Source organism: Podarcis pityusensis (genome assembly GCF_964106645.2).
Source record: "Podarcis pityusensis genome assembly, chromosome: 18".
Classification (NCBI taxonomy): Eukaryota; Metazoa; Chordata; class Lepidosauria; order Squamata; family Lacertidae; genus Podarcis; species Podarcis pityusensis.
The window spans coordinates 1572465-1595074 of record NC_138043.1 but is presented as its reverse complement, the minus strand read 5'-3'; the positions used below and the strand labels follow the sequence as shown (position 1 = coordinate 1595074).

The following is a 22610-nucleotide window of genomic DNA, read 5'->3' as shown; positions in this document are numbered from 1 at the left end:
GCTGCCCGGCCCGATCCTGCGCTTTCAGACTCGGAAGTGACTCTCTCAGAAGGGTCTCTCCCAAAAAAACCCCCGTGGTGTTTCTTCCCATCTTCAGAAGTTCTCTCCCAGGCGAGCGGCAAGGCCCCTTACTCTTGAGTAGGCGCTGTTTCAGGGGCTTTGCTGCTGAGTTAAAGGCCCTGCCGATCCGTCGTGCGCTCTGTGTAGTTTTCCCCTTTTTGTCTTTCCGGCAAAGTGTTGAATGGTGCTTCTCTGTGAATCTGTGCTTAATAATAATAATAATAATAATAATAATAATAATAATAATTTTATTATTTATAGCCCGCCTATCTGCCTGGTGGGACGTGGGTGGCGCTGTGGGCTAAACCTAGGACTTGCTGATCGGAAGGTCGCAGTTCGAATCCCCGCGACGGGGTGAGCTCCCGTTGCTCGGTCCCTGCTCCTGCCAACCTAGCAGCTCGAAAGCACGTCAAAGTGCAAGTAGATAAATAGGTACCACTCTGGCGGGAAGGTAAACGGCGTTTCCGTGCACTGCTCTGGTTCACCAGAAGCGGCTTAGTCCTGCTGGCCACATGACCAGGAAGCTGTACGCCGGCTCCCTCGGCCAGTAAAGCGAGATGAGCGCCGCCACCCCAGAGTCGGCCACGACTGGACCTAATGGTCAGGGGTCCAGAGCTCACCCCGTCATTGCAGGGATTCAAACCGCCGACCTTCTGATCAGCAAGTCCTAGGCTCTGTGGTTTAACCCACAGCGCCACCCGCGTCCCAGTGAGGCCTGTCCATTGCAACCTGTTTAATTACTATTTGCCGATGTTCGGTTTTCCCGTTTACCATTCGATTCGGATCGATGGTGGAATGTTGCTTTGTTCGGCGTAAGCGGTTTATGTCAAAATTATTGCGGCTTTTTACATTGCTTCGTTACTATTCATGTGCAGTGTTTTATCACGTTTTTATATGTGTTGGTAGCTGCCCAGAATGGCTGGGCCAACCCAATAAGATGGACGGGATATAGAAAAAAATATCATTATTGTAACCTGATTGTCCGGGATGAGGGCAGAGGGATGGAGTATAGAGGGAAAACAACTTTCATGACAAAGGCTAAACCTAATTATCGGCCGGCTTCTTTTATTGATTCCCCCCCTTCCCAAATCTCGCTCGGCACCGTCTCCCCCCCCCCCCCGATTCCAGCTCCGATTAGCCACTTAAAAGCAGCTTAATAGGGAAGTGTTTATCATGGCAGCCGTCTGCTACCTTCGTTTAAATCAAATTATCGTCCCCAGCTGCCTTTGGGGTCTCTCCCCCTTTAAGGGGGGTAAAAACACCCCAGGAATCTGAGCAAAACTCAGATCGCTCTGCTGAACATCTGCTATGCGTCTATTTTAAGTTTCGCGAAAAATCCACGCGTCTCCCATGTGCTGTGCGCGATTCTCAGGTGCTTGTGGCCCCGAAGGACATCCTCAAAAGCTTGGCTAGCCGCGGAAAATGCAGTTTTTTGTGTGGGTTTTAAATTGTGCGTGGTTGGGTGGATCTGCACTTCCGCCTTCTGGCCAGCTTTCTTGGAGGGGGCGCTCAAGAGCAACCAGCAGTGGAATCGTAGAGTTGGGACCCTGAGGGGCATCCAGCCCAACCCTTTGCAATGCAGAGATCTCAGTACCCAATACCCAGCGCTACCTCTCTCTTAAATCAGAACCAGTAAAGGCAGTGAAGGTCCTGTGTGAGTGTCTGGAGGCGGTTGGAGGATGGATGGCGGCTAACAGATTGAGGTTGAATTCTGACAAGACAGAAGGACTGTTTTTGGGGGACGGGGCTGGCAGGTGTGGGGGACTCCCTGGTCCTGAGTGGGGTCACTGTTCCCCTGAAGGACCAGGTGCGCAGCCTGGGAGTCATTTTGGACTCACAGCTGTCCATGGAGGCGCAGGTCAGTTCTGTGTCCAGGGCAGCTCCATCTGGTCCGCAGGATGAAATCCTACCTGCCTGCGGACTGTCTCTCCAGAGTGGTGCATGCTCTGGCTATCTCCCACTTGGACTACTGCCATGCGCTCTCCATGGGGCTACCTTTGAAGGTGACCCGGAAACTGCAACTAATCCAGAATGCGGCAGCTAGACTGGGGACTGGGAGTGGAGACCACATAACCCCAGTCCTGAAAGACCTACATTGGCTCCCAGGATGTTTCTGAGCACAATTCAAAGTGTTGGTGCTGACCTTGAAAGCCCTAAATGGCCCAGTAGACCTGAAGGGGCGTCTCCACCCCCTATATTTTTTTTGGGGGGGGGTGAACAGATTCCTATGCCCTACAAATAGCCCAGAGATGCATTTTCAATAAAAGGACACATTCTACTCATGTAAAAACACACTGATTCCTGGACCATCCACTGGCCGGATTTAGAAGGCGATTGGGCCAGATCCGGCCCCTGGGCCTTAGGTTGCCTACCCCTGGTTTAAGGAGCCTAGGCTATGCATCTGAGTTGCTAACCCTGGTTAGGAGGGCCACTGACCGAGGTGGGATTTGTGAATGTAAGAATGCAATTCGGGTAAGCAATACAGAGGCAGAGGGAAGCCATCATGGCTAGTGGAAATGTTGGAGGGGATGGAATAGGACGTCCCTATTTTCAGGGGAGAAACGTTGGAGGCTATATGAATATTGCAATGGAATTTGCACTTTATTGATAGTCTTATCCTCCAGGAATCGCAAGGGACCCAAGTTTTCTAACCCTCATTTGAAGCCATCGAGGTCATTGGCCATCCCTGCCTCTTGTGGCGAGGAGTTCCATAGTTTAACTCTGCAGAAAGAATTCCTCCTTTTGATTTGTCCCAAACCTCCCAGCGTTCAGCTTCCTTGGCTGACCCTGAGTTCGAGTGTTACGACAAAGGGAGAAAGATGTCTGTCTGTCTCTCTCTGTCTGTCCACTTTCTCCCACAGTAGACGGCGGGTTTGCACGCAGCGGCAAAACCCTTAAATGGGGGTTGGTGGTGGGAAACACACTTTCCCCCCCTGACAAGCTACATTTTATATTATTAGTACGTATTTAATTAGAACACGAACACACGAATCCTTTATGAATATTCATGATCGGGGTTATTAAAATGCATAATTAATCTGTGGGGTCTCTCTCTCCTTCTCTCTTTCCCCCGTTTTAATAACTCTATTGACGTAGCCATGGTGGGAGGGAGACAGGGAGCCCTCTGTTACTGTCCCTTCCTGCCGACCGGACAGGACATGGCGCTTAGAAGTTCCTGGCGAGCTGGAAGCCATCATATTTTTTAATTTCACTGGTCTCTGCTTAAAGAAAAATACTGATTTTTATTTACAGTGGACCGTGTAGCCAGTTAGGTGGTTATTCAGAGAAGACATGCTGGAAGAAAATAACACATGCCTACTCATTTCAGCAATAATAATAATAATTATTATTATTATTATTATTATTATATTATTATTATTATTATTATTATTATTATTTTATTTTATTATCAATCAATCAAATAACCTTTATTGGCATCACAGTGTAAAATGTTTCAAGTAACTGCAATAATTAAAAGTACAAGGGTGAAGCTCTCAAGGGTTATAACGCCACACTATGGTTGCGTGCATTTGGATATTCTGCTGCGTCCTGTCTATTTTCCATGCAGGTGGCGCTGTGGTCTAAACCACGGAGCCTCTTGGGCTTGCCGATCAGAAGGTCGGCGGTTCGAATCCCTGTGACGGGGTGAGCTCCCGTTGCTCTGTGCCAGCTTCTTCCAACCTAGCAATCTGAAAGCACGCCAGCGCAAGTAGATAAATAGGTACCGCTCCGGTGGGAAGGTAAACGGCGTTTCCGTGCGCTGCTCTGGTTCGCCAGAAGCGGCTTAGTCCTGCTGGCCACATGACCCGGAAGCTGTACGCCGGCTCCCTCAGCCAGTAAAGCGAGATGAGCGCCGCAACCCCAGAGTCAGCCACAACTGGACCTAATGGTCAGGGGTCCCTTTACCTTTAATCGTAATTGAGGAGTAGGCTTTCTTTCCATCAGATTTTGTTGGGTTGCAGGCGGACATTTTCGAAACTGGTTTGGGGGTTTATTTGAATATCTGAGCAGCCTTGAGTGCAAGGCTTCTAGTTCATTATAAAGAGACGGGCCGTGGCCTTTTCGCTTTATTTCCCACAACGCCCTCCCTGTAAGGTTGGCCGGCGTGTGTTGTGCCCGGTTCCTTTTCAAGCCGCCTCCGTTTAATGGCTGAGTGCCTGCATGGAGAATATTCTGTTTTTGACGCTCATCAAATTTGCAAGGGACACCAAACTGGGAGGGGGCCGAAAAACGCAGCAGAAGACGGAATTGGCGTTCGAGGCGACCTTATCAGATTGGAGAACTGGTCCCAAGCTAAAACTGTGCATTTCAATAGGGATAAATGTCAGGTTTTGCACTGAGACAGGAAGAACCAGATGCACAAATATAGGGTAGGGGGAACCGGGAACCAGATCTGGGGGTCTTGGTGGAGCACAAACCAAACATGGTTCAGTGAGATGCAGCAGAAAAAATAAATAAAAGCTAATGAAGTTCTAGGCTTCATCCACAGAAGTCTAGTGTCCAGATCATGGGAATTTTTGTTGTTGTTTAGTCGTTTAGTGGTGTCCGCCTCTTTGTGACCCCCTGGACCAGAGCACGCCAGGCCCTCCTGTCTTCCACTGCCTCCCGCAGTTTGGTCATGCTGGTCGCTTCGAGAACACTGTCCCACCATCTCGTCCTCCGTCGTCCCCTTCTCCTTGTGCCCTCCATCTTTCCCAGCATCAGGGTCTTTTCCAGGGAGTCTTCTCTTCTCAGGAGGTGGCCAAAGTCTTGGAGCCTCAGCTTCAGGATCTGTCCTTCCAGTGAGCACTCAGGGCTGGTTTCCTTAATGATGGAGAGGTTGGATCTTCTTGCAGTCCATGGGACTCTCAAGAGTCTCCTCCAGCACCAGAATTCAAAAGCATCCATTCTTCAGCGATCAGCCTTCTTTGTGGTCCAGCTCTCACTTCCATACATCACTATTGGGATAACCAGAGCTTTGACTATACGGACCTTTGTTGGCAAGGTGATGTCTCTGCTTTTTAAGCAGAATTAATAGTCCCGCTGTATTCTGCCTTGGTCAGACCACACCTGGAATAATGCTTCCAGTTCTGGGCAGCACAGTTTAAGATGGATGTTGACAAGCTGGAAGGTGGGCAGAGGAGGGCGACCGAGATGATCAAGGGTCTGGAAATCGAGCCTGATGAGGAACGGTTGAAGGAGCTGGGGATGTTTAGCCTGGAAAAGAGGAGACAGCAGAGCCATCTTCCAATATGGGCTGTCACGTGGGAGAGGAAGCAAGCTGGTTTCCTCCGGCTCCCGAGGGTAGGACTCGAACCCATGGCTTCGGGCGACGAGAAGGGAGATTCCGACTCAACATCTGGGAAAGCTTTCTGGCAGTCAGAGCTGTTCTGACACCCGGTGGCGGACTCTCCTTCCTCGAAGGAGTTTAAGGAGAAGTTTGAATGGCCCTCTATCCTGGATGCTTTAGATTCCTGCATTGCCAGGGGGTTGGAATAGATGACCGCTGGGGTTCCCTTTCACAGTTCCACGATTCTATCATTTGATCTGCTCCTTTAACCGTTCCTCTGTGTCAGAATGTAGGATCTGTAAGCTCCTTGCGGGCAGAGACCCATGTCCATTGACCCGGCTGTATAGTGATTTACCGAAGCTCTCAAATCCTGCTTTTTATTAGTGGGTTTTCTAAATTTCAAGTTTTTGGCCGACGCAGATTAAACTCTTCTAGAACGGAGCGTCCAAAAAAAGGGGGGGTCACCGGGGGTGGGAGGGAGTAAATGGCGCATTTTTTAGAGCAAAAGTTATTGTCGGAGGCGACAGGAATGCACAGCTTGCCCCCCTGAAAAAGAATACTATCCCAAGTCGCATTAACATCTTTTTTTCCGCCACCGCGATTCCGCAAAGTAATCACATTGGAGAGAGCAGGGATTGGGGGAGAAAGGAGGAGCGAGGTATTTTTTTTTTATTTTTTGATTAGGAAACAAAATCTAAATGAGGGTTATGAATATTCATTAGGCGTGGAGATTAATATGCATAATTATGCAAATTAGACAGCAATTAAACACCGATTCTCCGGGGAAATGATTAACACAAAAGGCTGCGGAATGGAAGCCTTGCAATTTTGAAAGAAGTTTCTGGTTAAATGAACAGTGAGGGGAGATGGGGAAGGCTGCGATTCACATAATAATAAGATGGAAAGGGGGGGCGGGAAACGATTCTCACAATGGGGTGTTTTTGTGTGTGCGCGCGGCGTTGCACTTTTGCACACCCAGCCCTGCACACTCGCGTCGGGACGTGCATCAAAGACCTTTGCATGCACAGTGCGATACCTTGGTTCCCAAACGTAATCCGTTCCGGAAATCCCGTTCCAAAACCAAAGCGTTCCCAAACTGAGGCAGCGCTTTCCCGTAGAAAGTCATGCAAAACGGATCAATTTTTTAAAACAACCCCTAAAACAGCGATTCGACATGGATTTTACTATCTAAACGAGACCATTGATCCATAAAAGGAAAGCAAGAATCAATGTGCTGTACTATATAATAAGGCAATATTGGAGATGGTAAAAATTAAAATTGCATTTTTTTTCTTCACCTGCACTGATGACGGTCATTGTTTGGATGGGTTTTTTTTAATCCATTATTGCAGTCAATCAGACAATCAATCAGTCAATCAGTAGCTGAACTGGGTTCCGCAGTCACAAAAACAAATGAACCGAGAAAGCCTCGAATACAAAACTGCAAAATAAATAGCAAAAGCGCCAAACTTAATCTGTTCCGGAAGTCCGTTTGACTTCTGAAATGTTCGGAAACCAACATTTCTGATTGGTGCCCCGGAAACAAGAGCCGACAGCCGCGGCGGACGTCCAGCTTCCGAAAAACGTTCAAAAACCAAAGCACTTACTTCCGGGTTTTCGGCGTTTGAGAACCAAGGCATTTGAGAACCAAGGCATTTGAGAACCAAGGTCCCACTGCAACACCGTAAAACAGTCCCATCTTCCTGTAGGAAACTGCCCCGTTAGACCGTTGTGTCCCTCCAAGGCAGTGTTGCTTACACAGGCTGGCAGCATCTCTCCTGCCTTTCGGGCCGTGGACATTCTCCACCCGATCCAGATGCGCCGGGATTCGAACCCGGCGCACGTGCTCTGCCCATTCAGCCCCCTCGCCTCTGCCCGTCGGGTTGCGCTCCCCAGCTGAGCAAGTTGAGGAGGGCTGTTTTGCTTTGACTCCCTGCAAGCAGAAAGCTAGCAGCTCAGGGCGTGGGCCAATAGGGTCTGTTTCTGGGGGAATACGAAACCACTGGAACCATAACAATTCGGGGGAAATAATTCAGTTTAACCAAATTAAGTGTGGGGCAACTCCCCCCCCCCCCAATATTTTGTTTTGGGTGTTGTTGTTTTTGAGAAGGCTACTGAAAATAATATGGATTTAACTAAAGATGGGAAGTTCGCCGTTTTCCCCACCCCGCCTCTCCCCTCTTCTCTGTTGTTTAAACACAAAATAGAACCTTTTCCCCATCCTGACACCCTAGCTTTCTGCATGCAATTCCATCCCATGATGGAATTTAAAAATCTATCATCCAGTTCTACTCCACTTCTGAGTATCCCTGCATGGGAACATTGCAAAACAGGAAAAAGTCTCTTTATTCTCTCTCAAACTTCCAAATATTGCTCTGTTTGTGGAAGGAAAGTGCTTTTAGCTTCAGGAGAACGCTGGCTTTGTATGATGGGACTGCTTATCAAAGCTGATACCTTTAAATAATAATAATAATAATTTCCTGGGCTGGTTTAATTTTTATTTTCCCCCCTTCTCCAGCAGGTTTGGATGAGCGGCCGGCCTCTGGGTCCTGGGCAGCAGGAGATCAGAATAACTCCACGTTTGACCAAGTCAGGGTAAGGATAATTAGAAAAACCACTTTGGAATAGAGCAAAAAATATTAATAATCTCTTGCTTTTTGAGAATCATTTTTTGGGGGGGTTGCAAATAGGGGTGTATGCAATTGAATGAATGAATCTTTATTTGCGTCAGCCATAGTAATAAGACAACAATACAATATAAAAAGAATAGAAAGAACAGGTCAAATCACTAGTCAGTAAGACTTGATTTAAATCAATTTTCTTTACAGAAAGACTCAGCCTTGCTCTTAATATTGACAACCAGATGAAGGTTTCATTTTTGGAATAATAAATTTCCAGAGTAGTTTTTACAGTTATATCCAAAATTACTGATTTGGTGATACGATTAGCAATACAGAAAGCAGATAATTATGAAATTATGGCGAGGTTTAATGAGTTAACTGTGTGTATTCAGACGACTTTTTCTGCTGTACTTTATTGGAAGGAGAAAAATAATCGTTTCGTGAATAACAATTTGGACAATTTATTTAACTAAAACAATAACTTTGTAGCATATGTTTGTTACCTGATGTGGTTAAACGATTATACCTTAGAATGAAAATAATAATAATAATAATAATCAACTTAGGCTGAGTTTTAGCACGCATGAAAAGCTTAAAACAAATCCTTATTTCCTTGTAGCCTTTGGACTATAATGCAAATTAAATAGAAAATCTCCCCCCCCCCCCAAAAAAGCATTTTATTTTAAAAATCTGATTTAAATTTTTTAAAATCCAATTTATTTATTTTTTAATCACTGATTTTTATCCACCCTGTCGCCTTTGTTTTTTAAGGATCCACTCCTACAATATTTTCTTTCTCCTTCTTTCAGCAGGGCTACGGCGAGGGCTCCCACTACGGCGAGCACAGAGAACTCCCATCCCATAATAGCCTATCTTCGTCATCATTCCTGGGGTCCGGGATCGTAGGTGAGAGCCGCTGCGTTGGCGGGGAAAACCTTCCTGTTCCCAAATTTCTCGCCAGAGGTGCATCACAATGCGGGGTGGGCTAGATGTCCGCTGGGGTGTCCCAAACTTTATTTTTCAAAGCAGTAGCTGCTGCCAGCCAGTGCTGACACCACTAAAGTCAATGGGGCATTTGGTACAGTGAACATCACAGGCCAGAGCTAGCTTTCTGTGTTCGGGGTTGCAGAGGGCGGTCGCTTCAGGCGTGCTGGATCAGCTCTGCGTTTCGCTTTGTGTACGGGATGGGAGAACAAGGCCGCCTCTGAGCATGCGCCGAGTGCCAGAACGAGCTTTTTCGGTACCGGGTCAGCTGCTTTCGCACACAGAGCCGGGAGGGATGTGGCCGGACGGCTTGACTTTTGGGATTCGAACCCGCGCCCTAGTCTGCCGCCCTAACCTCTAAACCACATGCGTGGGATCCACAAAGATAGGGAATAATAATAGTAATAATAACAATAATAAAAAATTATTTATATCCCGCCCTCCCCAGCCGAAGCCGGGCTCAGAGCGGCTAACAACGGTAAAAATAACATAAAATCATAATCGATTAATTGAAATACATTCTAAAATCAATTCATTCCAAAATCAATTCAATAATAATAAAATTTTATTTTATTTTATTATTTTAATAGTATTATTAAACTTTATTATTGAAAACACCTGCTCCAAAGGTCTTCTCTTACTACACTAGGGATTAGATAGCTATACCTGGAATTTTCATGCATATCAGTTAATATCTTGACCCCCCTCCTCAAAAATAGATGTTTACTTGACTGTTTTCCTATGTCGTGAAAGCCAAAATTTCAGTTCAGTGGAGGGGGGGGTCAAGATATTAACTGATATGCATGAAATTTCAGATATAGCTATATAATCCCTAGTGTAGTAAAATAAGACATTTGAAGCAGGAATTATATATGTATATAAAAACCACAATTTTTAATGAACCGCCCTAAGGGGGAACCCCAAAGTGAATTTTTTGGGGGGAGGCACCTTTGTCCATCTTTGACCGGCCGCAACAGTTTGCATCCTGCCCTTCCCCTCTTCCGAAACGCCCCCCCTTGAGTCTGAGACTCTGCTAATCCCTGCTAATCCGGGTGTTTTTGGGGGGGGGAGAGAAAGAGGGAAGGACGAGGGGGGGTGTCTGTTAATTCACCCGCGCCGATAAATAAATAGATGCCAATCAAATCTCCATTGATCTCGGCTCCCTTTGCATACCTGCAAACGAATTTTGGGTTTTATTTTATTGGGGGGGGGTGCGAATAGCGGTTAACTAGTCTGGGAACCGATAAGCCCTGGGTGGGTCGTTATTTCTAGCAATTAACTCCTTTTCCGAAAAGACCCGGCCTGCTAATCTAGCTGGCGTTGTGAGCCGCTACCGTATTAGACAATGGTTTTTAATCGGTTCAGGCTGACCAATACACACACACACCCGGCCTCCCCCCACCATGCCAATCGCTGCCTTTAATCTCTTCCACCTTATCTCGCCTCCTTCCTCTCTTGCCACTTCCCCCCCCCCAAAAAAATTCGCATTTTTAATACAATTATTGCAGGGGTGTCCAATACCCAAGAGACGGCGATCTACTCACAGAGTTCAAAACTGGCAGAGATCTACCCCCTTTTTGGGGGGTTCAGGGATCACAGTTGCTGAGCTTTTTTTAGCAAGGAAAACCCTGTTTTTAGGGGTTAAAGTTGTTGTGCTTGAGGAGCCAGTGATCTACTAGTGATCTGCCACAGACGCCCCGTGAACTACCGATAGATCACAGTCTACCTGTTGGGCGTGCCTGAATTATTGGATCCAGACATTTTCCGTTCTGCTTCCTGGAACCTCGGGCAAACGTGTCGGCTGTGGGTTTTGCGCCTACTTTTCTTAACCGCGGTTTAGCGTTAACCCTGGTTTGGTTTGGTTTAAAAAAATAGATATTCAGATGATCCGGACATTTTTCGTTCTGGTCCCTGGGACCCTGAGCAAATGCATCAGCTCTGGGTTTTGCGTCTGCTTTTCTGAACCGCGGTTTAGCTTTGGATTTTTGCGCCTGCTTTTCTTAACCATGGTTTAGCTGGTAGCGGGAGAGAAAGAGAGAGAGATGTTCAGACATTTTTCGTTCTGGTCCCTGGGACCCTGGGCAAATGTGTCAGCTCTGGGTTTTGCGCCTGCTTTTCTTAACCATGGTTTAGCTGGGGGGGGGGAGAGAGGGAGAGAGAGAGAGAGAGAGAGAGAGGTCCAGACATTTTTCATTCTGGTCCCTGGGCAAATGTGTCAGCTCTGGGCTTTGCGCCTGCTTTTCTTAACCGCGGTTTAGCTTTGGATTTTTGCGCCTGCTTTTCTTAACCATGGTTTAGCTGGTATAGAGAGAGAGAGAGATGTTCAGACATTTTTCGTTCTGGTCCCTGGGACCCTGGGCAAATGCGTCAGCTCTGGGTTTTGCGCCTGCTTTTCTTAACCACGGTTTAGGTTTGGATTTTTGCGCCTGCTTTTCTTAACCACGGTTTAGGTTTGGATTTTTGCGCCTGCTTTTCTTAACCATGGTTTAGCTGGTATAGAGAGAGAGAGAGATGTTCAGACATTTTTCGTTCTGGTCCATTTTTCGTTCTGGACCCTGGGCAAATGCGTCAGCTCTGGGTTTTGCGCCTGCTTTTCTTAACCATGGTTTAGCCTTAACCCTGGTGCCGTGTGTATGTGTGTGAGAAAATAAATAAGGGGAAAACTCACGGTTCTCTCACCAGGCAGAGGCGATTTAGGCCCAAGATCTGGTGACAAAACCCGGCGGCGTTCATTTTTTTGCGCGGAGAGGAAAGAGAAATAAGGGGGGGCCCTGCGAGAGGCCGTCCTCCGCGTGGCAAATTTAGCTCCTAAACCGCTTTGACAGAGGCGGGGGGGAATTAGGTCAGTTAAAAGATTTTGCCCTGCAACCCCGCGACCTCTTGCTGACTTAATGCTAAGTCTCTCCAGAGAGTCGGGGAATGTGGGCGTCAGAGAAAAGCATAGGGTGGCCGTATTTCAACATTTGTTTGTGTGGGGTTTTTTTTGCAAAATCTCCAAAAGAAAAATGGAAGTTTTTTACATACATACACACACACACACCTTTTTTTAAGGGACATTGCCAAAAAATGAAAGTCAGTGATTCCGATAAGGGAATGCCCTATTACCGGGTTTTCCCCTGGGACATTCTGCCCAGATGCCATTTTTGGCGGACGGATCCTGGCTTCGTCTGGGGAATCACGGCCGTACAGCAGCCCTAAGCGATATTACATTTTTGCCAGTTTACTTGTTTGTTAGTAAGGTAAAGGTAAAGGGTCCCCTGACCATTAGGTCCAGTCGTGACCGACTCTGGGGTTGCGGCGCTCATCTCGCTTTACCGGCCAAGGGAGCCGGCGTACAGCTTCCGGGTCATGTGGCCAGCAGGACTGAGCCGCTTCTGGCGAACCAGAGCAGCACACGGAAACGCCGTTTACCTTCCCGCCAGAGCGGTACCTATTTATCTACTTGCACTTTGACGTGCTTTCCAACTGCTAGGTGGGCAGGAGCAGGGACCGAGCAACGGGAGCTCACCCCGTCATCACGGGGATTCGAGCCGCCGACCTTCTGATCGGCAAGCCCAAGAGGCTCAGTGGTTTAACCCACAGCGCCACCCGCGTCCCAGCTCTGCCTCTCCTTCAAATTGGAACCAGGGAAGGCAGTTTGAGGGTGCATGGCAGCGAATCTTGCCATGCGCTTCCCTTGGAAGGTGACCCGGAAACTGCAACTAATCCAGAATTTGGCAGCTAGACTGGGGACTGGGAGTGGAGACCACATAACACCGGTCCTGAAAGACCTACATTGGCTCCCAGGACGTTTCCGAGCACAATTCAAAGTGTTGATGCTGACCTTGAAAGCCCTAAACGGCCTCATCCCTTCGTCTCCATCCCAGACACCGGGGTCCCTCTCCCCAGGGTCTTCCCTCACTGCAAGAAGCGAGGTTGCAGGGAACCAGGCAGAGGGCCTTCTCGGTGGTGGCCCCTGCCCTGTGGAACTCCCTCCCACCAGATGTCAAGATCTATGCAACTTTTAGGAGACGCCTGGAGGCATTTTTGGAAGGGGGAAAAAAATAACACCCTTCTTGCCATACGCCTGAACAAAAGGCAGTCCCATTTTGTAAGGCAGTCCCCTTAATCTGACATCACTCAAGATATAAAGGCCTGGGTTTTACAGGGAGAGGGAAATGGTGGGGTTGTCCCCCAAATTTTCCTGTTTCCTCCAGTTTTTCGAAAACAAATAACGGAGGGGGCAGGAAAAAAATAGAGGGGGACGTAGAGGGTCTTCCACAGGGTGGGCGCCACCACCGAGAAGGCCCCTTACGTCCCCCTCTATTTTTTCTTGTCTCCCCCCCTTTATTTGTTGTTGAAAAACTGGAGGAAACGGGAAAATTTGGGGCAGAACCCACCATTTCCTCCTCCCTGTACACCCCAGACCTTTATAACTAAAGTTGTTGTTCTTGTTATTTTTATCAACTACATCCTGTCCCACATTAATCTGTATTTCCTTTTTTCCTCTCCGAAAACCCATAAGGAAATGTGTATTTTTAAGCCCCAAATTCATCACAAAATGTGTTTTTTCAACACCTCCTTTTGTCTCACCTGGACGCCTCTCCAAAAACGCGCTGTCTTCGGCAAAATGAATTTCTCAAAATTCAGAGGAGTGCGGACTCCAGGACGGCAGGATTTCGCCCTGATCTGTGCATTCATTTGGGAGGTTTTAACGTTTTGGGTAAAGGGTGGTATAATAATAATAATAATAATTATTATTATTATTATTATTATTATTATTATTATTATTATTTTAAGCTTTGCTTAAAAGCGTGAGCTCAAATGCTCCCAGGCCTGTTCGCCCTCAATTCTTTGCTCTGTCCTCAAAAACAAAAGTTGGAATGGGAACCCCAGAGGTCATGCAATCCAACCGCCGGTTTTGGGTGCTCACAGACTCTTCTTTTCTTCCCTCTTCTTCTTTTCTCTAGGGAAAGGCACAGAAAGAGGCGCCTACCCGTTCGGAAGAGACATGCCGGCTCTGAACCAGGTGAGCAAAATTCCTTAACTTACCCACTATCTCCTTTTGCTGTTCGGGGTTTTGCCGGTACGGATCTTGGCAGGCGTTTGGTTTCCCAGAGCCCACCAGCGAATGGCAGAAAGGCTCGAATATTTGCAGGTATTTATGCAGATAGGCTGCTGCAGAACGTGGAGGTTTCGTTCGGCGACAAGACCCCCAGCGGTTTGCGGAGAAAACTCCCAACTCCAAGAGGCCTTTGCACCTTCGTTTTTTGCACCCGAGAAATCAGATTTCCCTGCTCCTTTTTAGATGCTTTTGTCGAGAAAGCAGCGGGTTGGGCTGGATGAACTCTGGAGGGCCCTTCCCGACTTCACAATCCTGTACTTTGTCTCCCTCTAACCAAGACACTGTTTTAAAACCCGCAGCGGTTTCCCCCGACGTTGCGTTTCCGAAACATCTGTGTGGGGACTAGCTCCTCGGTGCAATTTAATTTTTAAAAGCAGAGGAGCATAAATGCCAGCGGCGGGTTTTAATGTTCTGCGTTTCTATGTGGGGTTTGGGGGGGTTGTTTGCAGGGAGGAGGCGTGGGGAGGGGGAGCGAAGATGGGGGGCAGGATCCGAACGCAGCAGCAGCAAAGCTGCCCCTATAGCTCTGCACTGAGAGCGACTTTCTGCTTCTCCCCAAAGGCGCTAGTCTTCATGGTTTCAGGGGGAAGCTGAAACACGGCTTTCTCTGAAGCCGAGCCGTGGGTCGCACAATGGCATATGCTGTCTGGCTGCTTCTCTCGCACCCACAGCCAGGCCACAACTGTGCCCCCAAAGGACCAGGTGTGCAGCCTGGGAGTCATTCTGGACTCACATCTGTCCATGGAGGCGCAGGTCAGTTCTGTGTCCAGGGCAGCTCCATCTGGGACGCAGGATGAGACCCTCCCTGCCCACAGACTGTCTGGCCAGAGTGGTTCATGCTCTGGTTATCTCCCGCTTGGACTACTGCCATGCGCTCTCCGTGGGGCTCCCTTTGAAGGTGACCCGGAAACTGCAACTAATCCAGAACGCGGTGGCCAGACTGGGGACTGGGAGTGGAGACCACATAACACCGGTCTTGAAAGACCTATATTGGTTCCCAGTACGTTTCTGAGCACAATTCAAATTGTTGGTGCTGACCTTGAAAGCCCTAAACGGCCTTGGTCCAGTATATCTGAAGGAGCGTCTCCAGCCCGGACACCGGGGTCCCTCTACCAAGGGCCTTCTGGCAGTTCCCTCCCTGCGAGAAGCGAGGTTACAGGGAACCAGGCAGAGGGCCTTCTCGGTGGTGGCGCCCTCCCGTCAGATGTCAAAGAGAAAAACAACTACCAAACTTTTAGAAGACATCTGAAGGCAGCCCTGTTCAGGGAAGCTTTTAACGTTTAACAGGTTATTGTATTTTAGTGTTTTGTTGGAAGCCGCCCAGAGTGGCTGGGGAAACCCAGCCAGATGGGCGGTGTATACATAATTTATTATTATTATTATTATTATTATTATTATTATTATTATTATTATCTCTTTTTCACGGATGCTGTTGTCTTCCTCTCTCTCTCGTCCCCGCAGCCCGGCTTCCTGCCCAGCGAAATGGGGATTTCGAGCCCCAGCGCATTGTCGCCGACGGGGGTGAAGGGCGGCTCGCAATATTACCCGTACGCCAACAACCCTCGCCGGAGAGGGGCGGACAGCAGCATAGGTACGTGCACAGGCTGGCAGCATCCCTCCTTTCCCACCCTGCTTGGAGAGGCAGGGAATCAGACCTGTACACTGGCCCCTCTAGCTGAATATTGCCTGCACGGACTGGCAGCATCTCTCCTTTCCCACCCTGCTTAGAGATACCAGGGATCAGACCTGCACATTGGCCCATCTAGCTGAATATTCCCTGCACAGATTGGCAGCATCTCTCCTTTCCCACTCTGCTTAGGGATACCGGGAATCAGACCTGTTCATTGGCCCATCTAGCTGAATATTGCCTGCACGGACCAGCAGCCAGTCTCCTTTCCTACCCTGCTTAGAGAGGCCGGGAATCAGACCTGTTCATTGGCCCATGTAGCTAAATATTGCCTGCACAGACTGGCAGAAGCTCTCCTTTCCCCACCCCCCAGCTCTTCATTTATTCCCCCCCCCCTCCACATTTATTACGGGGCAGAACAGAGAGAGAGGTGCGTACAGGAAACGCTCCGCTCCGCTTCCAGACATCTGGCATTCATTGCGGGAAAGGAATCTCTGGAATGGAGGCTTGCTGGAGAACTCAGCCATGTGCAAAAAAAAAAAAGCAAGCTTCATTTCCCCCCCCCTTTTTTTTAAACCTTGCCTAAGTTATTCTACTTTATTTTGGGGCGGCAGTAGTCAAGGAAGCAGACAATACCCCACCCCCAAATAAATCAAGCCTTCAATAGCCGCCCTTTTCAGCGAGTTTTCTCTGCACAATGAGGTCTAGAAACCTGCCGTCCCGGAAATAAAAACACAACCGAGATTCTCCAGAAGTTGGCAAGCACAGGCATCTTGCACCGAGTCGAAACATCGCTTCATCCAGCTCTGGCTGGCAGCAGCCTTTGCTATTTTCTGCCTGTCCTTCCCTCCCCAGCGAAGACGCATTTTCTTGCAAAATGCCCCAAACCTAGCTTTTTCTGCCTGTTCTCCCCTCCCCAGCGAAGACGCATTTTCTTGCAAAATGCCCCAAACCTAGCTTTTTCTGCCTATTCTCCCCTCCCCAGCGAAGACGCATTTTCTTGCAAAATGCCCCAAAACCTATCCTTTTTCTGTCTGTTCCCCCCTCCCCAGCGAAGACGCTTTTTCTTGCAAAATGCCCCCAAACCTAGCTTTATCTGCCTGTTCCCCCCTCCCCAGCGAAGACGCATTTTCTTCCAAAACGCCCTATTATCCTTTCTTCCTGCCTGTTCCCCCAGCCCCCCAGCAAAGAGGCATTTTCTTGCAAAACCGTTTTTCGTGTGTGCAAAATAATAATAATAATAAAATCCCATGAACATTCCCTGTCTGGAAAGGGGCGTGGGGCTGCTCTGCCTGCCTGCGCAACGCCGCACGCCCCCCCCCCGCAACGGTCTCCCTCCTGCACAATTTCCTGCCCCTTTCCCTCCCCCCGTTTTTTGCTTTCATCCCCCCGCCTTGGAACTAATGAAATCCACCTGTTCTGGCGAAGAGCAGGCTCACTTTGTAAAATTCCTCTCCAGCCTGCTCTGGCCTGCGGGGTCTTAGCGCCGAGGTTTTGGGGACCCGTCTCCCAAAGGGGGTTGTGCCGCAAAAAAGAAAAAAGGATATTTAAAACTTTCCCGGATTCCGGAGCCCCTATCCGGCCGCCGACACCATATAACACCGGTCTTGAAAGACCTACATTGGCTCCCAGGACGTCAGAATGACTCTTGCTGGGTGCAAAAGAAGAGGAAGGAAGAGGGACTGTTTTGGGGGGACAGGAAGTGGGCGGGTGTGGGGGACTCCTTGGTCCTGAATGGGGTCACTGTGCCCCTGAATGACCACGTGAGCAGCCTGGGGGTCATTTTGGACTCACAGCTGTCCATGGAGGCGCAGGTCAGTTCTGTGTCCAGGGCAGCTCCATCTGGTACGCAGGATGAGACCCTCCCTGCCCGCAGACTGTCTCTCCAGAGTGGTGCATGCTCTGGTTATCTCCCGCTTCAACTACTGCCATGCGCTCTCCGTGGGGCTGCCTTTGAAGGTGACCTGGAAACTGCAACTAATCCAGAATGCGGCAGCTAGACTGGGGACTGGGAGTGGAGACCACATAACACCGGTCCTGAAAGACCTACATTGGCTCCCAGGATGTTTCCGAGCACAATTCAAAGTGTTGGTGCTGACCTTGAAAGCCCTAAATGGCCCAGTAGACCTGAAGGGGCGTCTCCACCCCCATCATCCCGGACACCTGGGTCCATCTCCCGAGGGCCTTCTGGCGGTTCCCTCCCTGCGAGAAGTGAGGTTCCAGGGAACCAGGCAGAGGGCCTTCTCGGTGGTGGCTCCTGTCCTGTGGAACGCCCTCCCATCAGATGTCAAAGAGAAGAACTACTACCAGACATTTAGAAGACATCTGAAGGCAGCCCTGTTTAGAGAAGCTTTTAATGTTTAATAGGTTATTGTATTTTAGTGTTTTGTTGGAAGCTGTCCAGAGTGGCTGGGGAAACCCAGCCAGATGGGCGGGGTATAAATTATTATTATTATTATTATTATTATTATTATTATTATCCACCCAAGGCTGTCGTGTCTCTGTGCGACTCCCTGTTCTGAATTCTCAGGGCTGGGTGCGGGTTTCGCATTTTGCCATTCGAGGTTTCGCGGAAGGGATAACCGTTGAAAATTCAAGCTGCGGGGATACAGTGGTACCTTGGTCCTCAAACTTAATCTGTTCCGGAAGTCCGTCCCAAAACCAAAGCGTTCCAAAACCAAGGCGGGCTGCTTTCCCATAGAAAGTAACACAAAATGGATTAATCCATTCCGGACTTATAAAAACAACCCCTAAAACAGCCGTTCAACATGAATTCTACTATCTAACGAGACCACTGATCCATAAAATGAAAGCAAGAATCAATGTACTGTACTATAAAATAAATAAGGCAGTATTGTTGATGATAAAGATTAAAATTATTTTTTTTCTTACCTGCACTGATGATCGTCATGGTTTGGATGGGGGGCTTTTATACATTTCCGCAGTCAGTCAGTCAATCAATCAATCAATCCATCCATCCATCAGTAGCTGAACTGGGTTCCACACAGCCACAAAAACAAATGAACCGAAAAAGCCTCAAAATCAAAATCGCAAAATAAAGAACGAAAACAAAAGCGCCAGACTTAATCCGTTCCCAGAGTCTTTTTGACTTCCGAAATGTTTGGAAACTAAGGCGCGGCTTCTGATTGGTGCAGGCACCCAGGAAACAATAGCCAACAGCCGCGTCGGACGTCCGGCTTCCAAAAAACGTTCGTAAACCGGAACACTTCCTTCTCTGTTTTCGGCATTTGGGAACCAAGGTACCACTGTACACAGGTAGCAATAGGCAGTTTAGGGAGGGGGTTCCCATTGGGACATCTAGTTGCGCCCCCCCTCCCCGTGAGAACAAGATGTTTGGGGGGAGTCTCTTTAATACAGCTTACGGGTCTTGAGTTCGAGAACGAAACCCTTGAGATTACAGCACCGAAACCAGGAATACTAAAAATACCCCCAGCCCATCCCAAAATAGCGAGCTGCGTGGTCATAACCGGAAGAGCGAAACATCTCGGGGGACCTTTTTTGAAACGGATCATGGCCTCTGGGCTCGCGCCCGTAATAAATCCGTCGGACTTTGAGCGTGGCTCAGAGACTTATTCTTGTTCACTGAATTTATGCGCCGCCCGCAGGTCTCAAGGGTGGTTCGCAGAAGGAAATCGGAATATAAAACCGCAAAATTGCACCATCAGAATAAAAAGAACAACCCCATAGCACACATGAACACCGGAAAAAAAGCACCCCAATATTCTGACTCCGACAGAAGTCGGCGAGATTATTTAGAGCAGCAACGTTCAGCCCCTTTAAACCCCAAAATGCATTTTGTAATCTTTCGTAATTTTGTAATGCATTTTGTAATCTTTTGTAATACCTGCTTGTGAATCGCCATGAGACATGTTTAGGGCATTCTATAAATTCAACAAATAAATAAAATACCGTACTTTTCAGTGTTTTTTTTTACTCTAAAATAATGTTCAAAATCCGGGCTCTTCTTATACACGGATAGTATCTCCCCCCATTTTCTTAAATCGGAGTCCCCCCAAAATAGGGGGTGTCTTATACTTCGGGGCGTCTTATAGACGGAAAAATACGGAAATAAGAATGAATAAATCTGGGATGCGACAGGTTGTGGGGACCTCGGTTGGCAGGAAGCACCCCTGGCGCTACGAAATCTAATCTGCCACGTTAGGAATGGCTCTGTAATTATGTTTGCTAACGCTTTTTTTAAAAAAAAAATCTCTCCCCCCCTTTTTTTCCCCCTCTTCCTCTTCGTACCCCAAATTCAGACGGACAGCCGAAAAAAGTCCGGAAAGTTCCTCCAGGACTACCCTCTTCGGTAAGCCATTTTTCCGTTTTACTGTCTGGCAAAGGCGGCCGCAACTGGGGGTGTTTTCCCCCCTGTGTCGTCAAAGGGAGGGGGGCGCTAACAGCCTGGGCCTCCCATTGGCTGTGCTTCTGTGATGTCACCGAATGCCCGGCGGGTTGCAAACATTGGGAATGCGGCGAGTTTGAGAGGGAAGCCCTTGCTGTGGGCGGTGGGAAGGGCCGGCTGGAGACATTTGGGCACCTGGAGGGGAAAGGGGGGGTGGGAATTAAAGCTCAATATCGGGACCAAGGTGGGAAGTGGGGATCCCTTTATGGATCAAGGGATCCCAGACCCTGAGATCTCTTTTAGATGCCAGGAGAGGTCCGGACGGGGGCAACTCGAGAGCAGGGCCTTTTTGGTGGTGGCTCCCTTTTGCAAGATGCTCTCCCCAGGGAGATTCGCCTGGCCCCTCCATTTAGGTGCCAGGCGAAAACGTTCCTCTTCTACCAGGTCCCCTTTGAAATGTGTTTTATTTTTATTTGGGGTTAGTTTTTCGTTTTTATTTCGACGGCGCGTTTTCTGTTTTTAATGTTGCGGTTTTATCTCGCGAACCGCCCTGACAGCTATAGGGCGGTATACATTATTATTATTATTTATCATTACACCTCTGCGCCTGAGTTTTCTGTTTTATTTTCCGCATATGGGGAAGGGGGTATATGTCCAGAATTTTGCATTTTTTGGGGGGGGGTGCTTAATGAAACCCTCAAGCCCCGCAACCCACCCCCCCCAATCTTATCCCCCTCCCCCAAAAAAGACAGGAGAAGGCAATGGCTGCAGAGAATTCTGCTTTCTCCGATTCGAGAACTGCATAGTTATTTTTTTTCCCCAGGAAGGGGGGCAGGAATCACCCGTGCTTCAGTTTGCAGAATTTGGGAGGGGGACACATTGTCAATTTTGGGGTACCCCCAAAAAAGACCGCAGAAGGCAAGCCTGCAAAGAATTTTCCTTTCACCGATTCGAGAACTGTATAGTTATTTATTTTCCCCAGGAAGGGGGGGCAGGAATCACCCGTGCTTCAGTTTGCAGAATTTTGGGGGGGGGACACTTTGCCAATTGGGGTACCCCCAAAAAAGACCGCAGAAGGCAAGCCTGCAAAGAATTCTCCTTTGTCCAATTCGAGAACTGCATAGTTATTTATTTTTCCCAGGAAGGGGGGCAGGAATCACCCGTGCTTCGGTTTGCAGAATTTGGGAGGGGGACACGTTGTCAATTTTGGGGTACCCCCAAAAAAGACCGCAGAAGGCAAGTCTGCAAAGAACTCTCCTTTCTCCAATTCAAGAACTGCATCATTATTTTATTCTCCCCGCAAAGGAATCATCCTTGCTTCAGTTTGCAGAATTTTGGGGGGGGGGGGGCGACGACGACACATTGCCATTGCATGCACAAACACACCGTCCTCTTTGCAGATTCCCCTTATATTGGGGTTTTCTCCCTTTGCACCTCCCTGTTTTTGAAGCTGCTCTTTTTTCTCTCTCTCCCGCTGCCTCCACCCTCTTATTTTATTTTATTTTATTTTATTGGGCCTCCCCCCTCCTCCTCCTCGCGCCCCCCCCAGCCCCACGCAGCTGCCTGCAAATCTGGCAGCCTGCCAAGCCCTGGCAGATGGCACGGAGCTATTATTCCTGCTCCGCTCCCCGGCTCCTGCTATGTAATCAAATTATAGGAAAAGGCAATTTACCGGGTTTCTTATTCTTTGCAGACGGCTACGGTTCCCCCTGCTCAGACTCCCCTCTCTTTTTTCTCCCTCTTCACCCCCCCCAACCCAAAAAAACCCTGCACCTCTCGCTCAAGTACACAGAACACGCTGCAGGGGGGGAAATGGGAAGGGGGGGAGATCGTATTTTTATTTTCTTCCCTGCAAAAACGTCCCCCTCCAGTTGGGTGGTTTAAAAAAAAAAAAAATGCAAGATTATATTATAATTTTTTAAAAGGCTGTTTAGCATGGGTGCAAGATCCTTTTTTAAAAAACCGTGATCGGAACTTGGAGGGTGTGTGTGTGTGTGTACGGTTTTGGAATCGTTTATTATTATTATTTTCCTGGTTCCCTGCAAATTCGTCCCCTCCTCAAGTTGGGTGGTTTTTGTTGTTTTTTTAAAGGCAATTTATTTAAGGCTGTTTAGCATGGGTGCAAGATTCGCATCATCAAAACTTGGAGGGGGGGGGGGCGTGTACGATTTTGGAATCGTTCATTATTATTATTTGTTCCTGGGTCCTTGCAAATCCATCTCCCCTCAAGTTGGGTGGTTTTTTCCAAGAAAGAGGCAATTTTTAAAAAAGGCTGTTTAGCATGGGTGCAAGATTCTCTGGAGGGGGGGGGCGTGTGTACGATTTTGGAATCGTTTATTATTATTTATTTATTTTCCTGGTTCCCTGCAAATCCGTCCCCCTTGAGTTGGGTGGGTTGTGTTTTTTTTTTAAAGAAGAAGCATTTTTTTTTAAAAAAAAGCTGTTTAGCATGGGTGCAAAACTTGGAGGGGGGGGCAGCGAACCGTTCTCCCCACTCCCCGCCCCCCCGTGATATATGCAAAGCGAGCGAAAGATCCACGTCATTTTAAAAGAGTCTGAGAGTCTTCCCAGAGGCCTAA

The 22610-nt window shown here is 48.3% G+C and overlaps 3 protein-coding genes across 12 annotated transcripts in view; 2 read left to right on the top strand and 1 right to left on the bottom strand.

The window, feature by feature from the left end:
* The window catches only part of KISS1R (KISS1 receptor), a 299078-nt gene that overhangs the window by 122664 nt on the left and 153804 nt on the right, over window positions 1–22610 (bottom strand). The window lies entirely within an intron of this gene.
* TCF3 (transcription factor 3) overlaps window positions 1–22610 on the top strand; it is an 85325-nt gene that overhangs the window by 37172 nt on the left and 25543 nt on the right. For 5 of the 9 annotated variants that reach the window (XM_080988932.1, XM_080988931.1, XM_080988929.1 and 2 more), the window contains exons 4-8: window positions 7848–7924; window positions 8760–8856; window positions 13884–13942; window positions 15500–15629; window positions 19946–19995. In XM_080988932.1, the coding sequence (XP_080845058.1) occupies window positions 7848–7924; window positions 8760–8856; window positions 13884–13942; window positions 15500–15629; window positions 19946–19995 (413 nt within the window). The remainder of the gene's footprint in view (window positions 1–7847; window positions 7925–8759; window positions 8857–13883; window positions 13943–15499; window positions 15630–19945; window positions 19996–22610) is intronic. The other 4 variants (XM_080988933.1, XM_080988926.1, XM_080988928.1 and 1 more) reach the window with 3 other exon arrangements.
* Window positions 21380–22610, top strand: part of UQCR11 (ubiquinol-cytochrome c reductase, complex III subunit XI) — a 36906-nt gene continuing 35675 nt past the window's right edge. Inside the window, exon 1 of the mRNA XM_080989332.1 lies at window positions 21380–21383. The gene's annotated coding sequence lies outside the window, so the exon portion shown is untranslated. The remainder of the gene's footprint in view (window positions 21384–22610) is intronic.